We start from the raw sequence: 7,500 nt of genomic DNA on the forward strand, positions 1-7,500 counted from the left end.
TTCTTTTTTTTAAATTTACATAAAAATTCGACGAAAAAAAAAAAATATATATATATATATATACATGTAAAAAAAAAAGATACAATAAAATATGATTTACCTGAACTTGTGACGTTGTCCTTTCTCGAACGGAGGAAGCATGCGTTTCGGTTATGTGAACAAGCAATGCTTCCCTCGTTAAATACCTCGTCGAGCATTGAACGCAAGCGTGATATTTGTCGGAATGATTACCGGCCATATGATGAAAAAGGCCCTCCAAACTGTCCAAGCACTTGTCAGAACAATACTGACAATTTTGCGATGGCCTTCGAGAATTTCTTTCGGAACGACGACCACCGCCCAACTGATGAACCCTCTCGGTATGTCTCTGTCGTAAGGATATGGACAAGAACTTTCTGTCGCAATAAAGACAGAGGTGTCTCACCGTTGGCGAAGGTGGTTTCGATATTGATGGTTTAGCGACGATTTGATGTGACGACAACGAAGATGTCGAAGAGGAGGAAGGAGGAGAGGATGAGGTGGAGGACGAGGATAAGGATAAGGAAGTTAAGGAAGAAGTCGAAGTAGTAGAAGAAGAAGAAGAAGAAGAAGAAAAAGGAGACTGCTGTGGAACCGTCAAAGTTTCAACAGCAACGGCAGCAGCAGCAGCAGCAGCAGCAGCAGCAGCAGCAGTAGCAGCAGTAGCAGCAGCAGCAGCAGCAGCAGCAGCAGCGGCGGCGGTAGCAGGTTGACAATTCTGCAAAACGGAAGCGATCCTTTCGAGAGGTAAACTGCAATGAAAACTCGTAGTTGAAAGTTCCTCAGCTACCTGAGAATCTCTTGGCTCGTCGAAGGTACCGACGAATGTGCGAGCGACGTTGGCAATTTCCGTTGAATTAATCTTATCGACGCAATGATCGATACCGTTCAATAAATCGTTCAACAGCTCACGACAGGTATCACGTAGTTCGAGATTTTCCATAATTTCATCTACGCTGGTTGTATTTCTTCCTTCGACAATTTGATGATCCAACCTTTCCATAATGATCATACCAAGAGAACGAGTCTCCCTTTTATCATCCTCCGATTCAAATGATTCTTCCCGCAAATGACGATTATCATTTTCCAAATCTTTCGTGGAAGAACTATTCTCGTAAAATTCGTTCTTTTCGTGATCGAAGGAGGACAAGTTAAGACGAGATGACATAGAATGTCCCAATTCTATGATGTTTTTAGCCGCCGATTCGATAGCAGTCTCCGTTGGACTATTATCCGTCCAATCCATATCGGTGCTTCCGTATTCACAACGAACGTTATCAACCTCAAGATCGCTCTTCATTTTTTCGGTATGTCCCGAAGGTAAAACCGCAGCCTCGGTTCTACTTTCATTCGGTTTCGAGGGCTCAAATTTCGGTCCCTTCGAATCCTCGTATTCCTCCTCTTCTTCGTCCTTGGCCACTCCTCCCCCTCCTACCCCTACTATTCCTATTCCTCCTCCTCCTCCTCCTCCTCCACCTCCTCCACCACTACTGACAGCTGGCTTCTCCGTGTCTTTATTCTCGACCGTACGGTCGTCATCCTCCTCTTCCCCTTCCGCACCTTCCTCCTCTTCGTCCTTTATCACACCATTCAGCACGGTCATCACGTATTTCTCTAAAGTCTCGAGATTCCTCTCTACGCTATTTCTACCATCCTCTTCCTTTCGAATCGGTGAATCACTACAACCACTACCAACACCACCAATACCAACACCAACAACACCAACACCACCACCAACACAACCTCCAACGACACCAATACCACCGACACTACCACTCCTACTATCGGGCACTTTCTTTCTCAAATTGTTTATCACATTGCTAAGCCTACTCCTTTTGTCTTGTGCCGTTTGTGCTGATCTGTAAACGTGAGCATGCTTCTCTTGAAGAACTTGTTGTTGCTGTTGTCTCTCGTTTCCACTAGCACTAGCCGGATGGCTTACGCCAAGATCCTCGAGGTTGTGCATCGAGGCCACCATTTTGCCGCTAGTCTCGTACTTCGTCCTTGTCGTTGTTGTTGTTGTAGTTGTTGTTTTTGTTGTTGTCGTTGTCGTCACCGTTGTTCTCGTAGTTCGTGCCTGATTTGCACCGCTCTGATTTGCTGCCAGGAAACGTTTCGACGAGTCGAAGATCACTCCTCCGCTCGATGCCTCGCTACCAGCACTGTCTGCCGATGCTGCTTCTGCGAACGAAAAGATTTTCTTTTTCTCTTGCTCTCTCTCTCTCTCTCACACACACACACACACACGCACTCTCTCTCTCTCTCTCTCTCACTCTCTTTCTTTATCTCTTTCTCAAGGGAACGTTTAAACGAATCGATTACGAGAGGAAGTTTAAGTTGGTAGTCATTGAGAAATAAAAGACACTCGTGCTTTGACACGCCTCTCGTTTAACGGGTCGTCGGCATTTTTTTTTACTAATTAACCCTCTCATAACGGGCATGTAACTTATTCATGTTACACGCTCCTACCATTTTATTTTAATTTTAATTTTAATTTTAATTTTAATTTTAATTTTAATTTTGTATTCCTTCTCTGTATATCATAAAACTTAATGTTTCACATTGTTTTATGTTAAACGCGAATGTTTCACGTTAAATACTATTGATAATAATAAAAAATTCTGATAATAGAAGAATTAACAATGATATCGTTAAGATATACGTAAGTAAGTGAAAATACATCCTATTTATTTTGAAAATATGTCGAGTTCACTTTCTTCTTTGTCATTTTTTTCTTCGAATAATTTATAAGAACGTGGTATATACATACATACATACATATATATATATATATATATATATATATATATATATATATATATTGGGATTATGGGACGATTAGTCAATATCTCACCCCTTTAACCCCTCCCATCTCCGTCTTTTCGTCAATCTTCCAATACAACAATATTATAGAATATATCAAATGGGTTCGTCGTATGATCGTACGATAGGAAGTGCAGCGAATGGAAAAATTATAAACGTTTTGCTCTCTTTCACGATCATTTATTACGACGATGATAGCGTCGGTGAAAGGTGAAATCCAAGAGGTAAAAAGCGGGAAAAGATTACGTGTGTCGCGTCGACTAGAAACATCCTATCTTTCTTTCTTTCTTTCTTTCTTTCTTTCTTTCTTTCTTTCTTTCTTTCTTTCTTTTTTCCTTTATTTTTCCTCTTCTTTCTCTTTTTTTTTTCCCCTTCTGTTTCCAGCCGAATGAGAAACGGAAATAAAATGCAAGGGACAAAGGCCGGGGATTACATAAGCCTAGTGGTGATCAATAAATTCGTACGGATGACTAGCTAGAGTTTCTCTCTGCAGAAATTTCTCTCTCTCTCTCTCTCTCTCTCTCTCTCTCTTTTTTTTTTTATCTATACATTTATCTATCTACCTATCTACCTATCTCTAGCTCCAAGTTTGACTTTTTTCTTTAAACCTTTTAAACGTCGATTCATTTTACATCAGAAAGTAAACGTTTTCATTTCTATAATCCATTTATACATGTATGTATGTATGTATGTATATATGTGTATATATGTGTATATATACATATGTATATGTATAAATGAATACGTTCATATATAACGTTTCATTAATTAAGAACGATGCGAATACATAACAAGATTAAAGCCACTTCCACTGTTAACTAATAACGTTATCGATAGCTTCGTGAAATATCGTATCACGAATGAACCAAGCTAACGTGAAATCTAAACAAGCTAAATAATTACTCCATACGATTTATTCAATTTGTTTCTTTTCTGTTTTTTTTTTTTTTGTTCATTCTTAAGATAATTCTCTCTCTCTCTCTCTCTCTCTCTCTCTCTCTCTCTCTCTCTCTCTCTCTCTCTCTCTCTCTCTCACACAATATCGGATAAAAGATTGTCATTTGATTAATGTTTATTTTTTATTTATCTTTCTTTTTTTCTTTTTCTTTTTTATATTTTTTTCTTTTTACTTTTTTCGAATGTCGAATAGCATAGTTTATCCGTTCGTAGTCGATCATAACCGAAAGAAAGCAAGTTATGTGGGGGTTCCTTCTATAGAGCGGAAGTTTCATTAAAGACCCAACATTGCTCTCCACGTATTCGCCATTTGGCCGGGACATCGACAGAGAAAGAGAGAAAGAGATAGAGTAGATACGACGACATGCATAAAGTCACGTTATTGCTTTATATGCGTGTTAATTCGTCGTGAACGAGATCGAAAATGTCTTCGTTGAAAAAAAAAATTTAATAGTAAAAGTGAAGTAAGAGTGTCGTCTTTATGATAAAATCGACAATCAATGTCTGATTGTTGAGTTAATAAACAAAAAAAAGAAAAAGAAAATGAAAAAATAAAAAAGAAAGAAAAAGAAATATTTTATATATATATATATATATATATATATATATATATATATATATATTTGTTCATATAATTAGAAAAAATTTCATTAACAAATAATATTTTAACAAAGTTAAATAGATTTCGTTTCATTCTTCAAATTTATTTTATCATTGTAATATTATGCCGAAATAAAAGTCAAATTCAAAATGTTTTTCCCGTTTAATCAAAATGAATTTCTAATATCGAAAAATATATTTTAATTATTTTCGAATCAAACAAAATTAATTCGGGATACCGAAAGATTTGTTCTTTTTCAAGCTCGTTTAATTTGATATTACCAAGAAAGATAAACTCCAAAGCGAGTAGGGAGGGAGGGAGGGAGAGAGGCAGAGAGATAGTTTTAAATCGGTCTCAGTGAAGAGAAACGTGACATGAGAAGGAGGAAGGAAGGAACGATAGAAACAACTCGGTTAAAGATTTCTTTCGAACGAACAACAAAACGCAAGGCACGACGACAACGACAACGACAACGACTACGACGACGGCGACGACGACGACGATGATGACGACGACGACGATGACGACGAGGGCAGCCGCCGATCGCAGGTCGATCGACGCGCGTTTATTTTCACGATTCCATTGCAGCATCTATTGGCGGTGTTCCAAGCGAAATGTCAGGATGCGGAACTCAGGAACGTTGGAAAATTGCAGTTACGTATATATTTATATATACACACACACACACACACACACATATATATATATATATATAACTATATATAATATTTGTATTATATACAATATATTATATATTGTATCTATAATATTATATAATATAAATATTATATATATATATATAAAGAAAAAAAAATTATTTATCTATACATTTTATCTCATAAACAAAGAGATTTAATTATTATTATTTAATTAATCAGCGAGTAATGATTACTTTACATTTGCAATATAATTTATCTTTAATCTTTTGAAGATCGTATTATCAATATCGATTTAGAGTATATTAAAGAGATTTACAAATAATAATGATAACACCAACACCCACATCAATAATAATAATAATAATAATAATTATTATAATTATAATAATAATAATTATAATAATAATAATAATAATAATATCGACAACAGCGATAATATTACGTGGAAAAAGCGTTTCGATAAATTGTTATGACACGATCAAGAATTTTTTTTCACCATTGGAAAAATTTTCTTCCCGCCGCAAGGGAATCGTAACACGATGATGGAAGGGTAAAAAAGAGTAAGCGAGGGATAGAAAAATAGTAGAGGACGGGAGGACGGTGGTGGGATGGGGATGAATATGGGGATGCGGATGAGGAGGGAGGTGAGGTGACGGAGGAGAGAAAGGGGATGACAATTTAAATGCATTTTGCCTTTCCTGCACGAGCGAGCTCAAACGAGGGACGAGATATACGCGCCATCGTCGATCGTCGACGCGTCCTAGAAAAACAGCTCGTAAAATAGCGCGGCAATTATTCTCTCGTATGCCGTCGCCGTCGGTGCTGCATCGCGAATGACGCCGTCAAATACATATATATGTATATATATATATATATGTGTGTGTGTGTGTGTATATATATATTCATATATATATATATATATATGAAATACCTACTTACATATATATCGACTAAACCAAAAACGTAAATGAAATCGAACGTGAACGGGTTCTACATCAATGTTTGTTATAGGATCTAACGAACGATTTCATTTTCGGATTAATTATATCGTCGACAATAACAAATATCCCAATTACTGACTGTCTCCGGGAAGATATCAGGTAGAATTAGAAAAATGTCAAGATAAATTTATTTTATTTTAATCGTTTAATCAACGCTTTTAACACACACACACATATGTGTGTATGTGTGTGTATAATTAACGTGAATCCAATGTAAAATATTTCCCGATCATTTTCTTCTGTCATTATCGTAAAACAATTTTTCAATCCCAGTAATAATAATAATAATAATAATAACAATAATGATAATCATAACGATAATAATAATAATAATAATAATAATAATAATAATAATAATAATAATGATGATGATGATGATGATGATGATGATGATGATAATGATCGATATGATAATGCATCCGTTGGCAAGGAAGAGTTTATCGATCGATCTTCATACGCAAATAAAATTTGCATACAAACAGTGTTAAACATTGTAACGCAGGGCCGTCGTAGTCGTAGTTTAATTCATTGTTAATTTACATATCGCGACGCAACGCTTTGATATTCCGTTAAAAGCGTTGTTTTAAAGGAGCGTTTCAAAATTTCGCGCCAATCGCATTTTACCCCGGCGCCATATTTAACGGGCGGGCTTTATGAAACACGTACCCCCGTGATACAATACATTTTCTATACGTTTACGTATATATATATATATATGTATGTATGTGTAAATATTACGTGTGTAATGTAACGTATACTTACGAGCTTGTATCACGATATATGTATGCATATACATATATAAATTAAATGGATTCGCGGAAACGAATGAGTCGCGACGATTAAGTTAGCACATTAATCGATACGACTACGTGAAATTGTTGGATTTAATACATGAATGAATAAGAAGAGAGAAAAAAAAATGCAAAAAAAAAAAAAAAAAAAAAAATTTCTTTTGTAATAAATTACGAAAGTAATATTAACATTCGTAATACATACAATAGAAAGTATATATTCACTCTAACACGTTCGTGTTTAGACGATAAATTATTTATAAATATAATCGTGTTAAAATTATTATTGTTAATCAGCATAAAAAATGTTTCATCAACGAATTCATTTATCACTCTGTTTCCCTTTTTCTCTCTCTCTCTCTCTCTCTCTCTCTCTCTCTCTCTCGCTCTTTCTTTATCTCTCGCAAAGGTGAAAGGAATCGTTGAAGCGAATGAATGTCGATCGATCTTAGCATTCTCGCTGAATTATTCATCAATTTGAGAAATTATCATCTTCGAAAGTACAAGCGTAATAATAGATATCTCATTAACAAACGATATAATCAAGTGTTTATTAATTTATTCAGTTTGTACCGTCGTTAGTAAACCAAAAGGGATAATGTTTATCTGTCGTATATTCAAAGAAAATCCATCGAATTCGATTATAACAA

The 7,500-nt window shown here is 35.6% G+C and overlaps 1 protein-coding gene across 7 annotated transcripts in view; it reads right to left on the bottom strand.

The window, feature by feature from the left end:
- The window catches only part of LOC124949683 (serine-rich adhesin for platelets-like), a 68,420-nt gene that overhangs the window by 19,422 nt on the left and 41,498 nt on the right, over positions 1-7,500 (bottom strand). For 4 of the 7 annotated variants that reach the window (XM_047495234.1, XM_047495231.1, XM_047495233.1 and 1 more), the window contains one exon: positions 101-2,199. The exons of 2 other annotated variants lie outside the window; for them this stretch is intronic. In XM_047495234.1, coding sequence (XP_047351190.1) covers positions 101-2,199 — 2,099 coding nt within the window. The remainder of the gene's footprint in view (positions 1-100; positions 2,200-7,500) is intronic. One more of the 7 variants, XM_047495236.1, reaches the window with a different exon arrangement.

Source organism: Vespa velutina, chromosome 6 (genome assembly GCF_912470025.1).
Source record: "Vespa velutina chromosome 6, iVesVel2.1, whole genome shotgun sequence".
Classification (NCBI taxonomy): domain Eukaryota; kingdom Metazoa; phylum Arthropoda; class Insecta; order Hymenoptera; family Vespidae; genus Vespa; species Vespa velutina.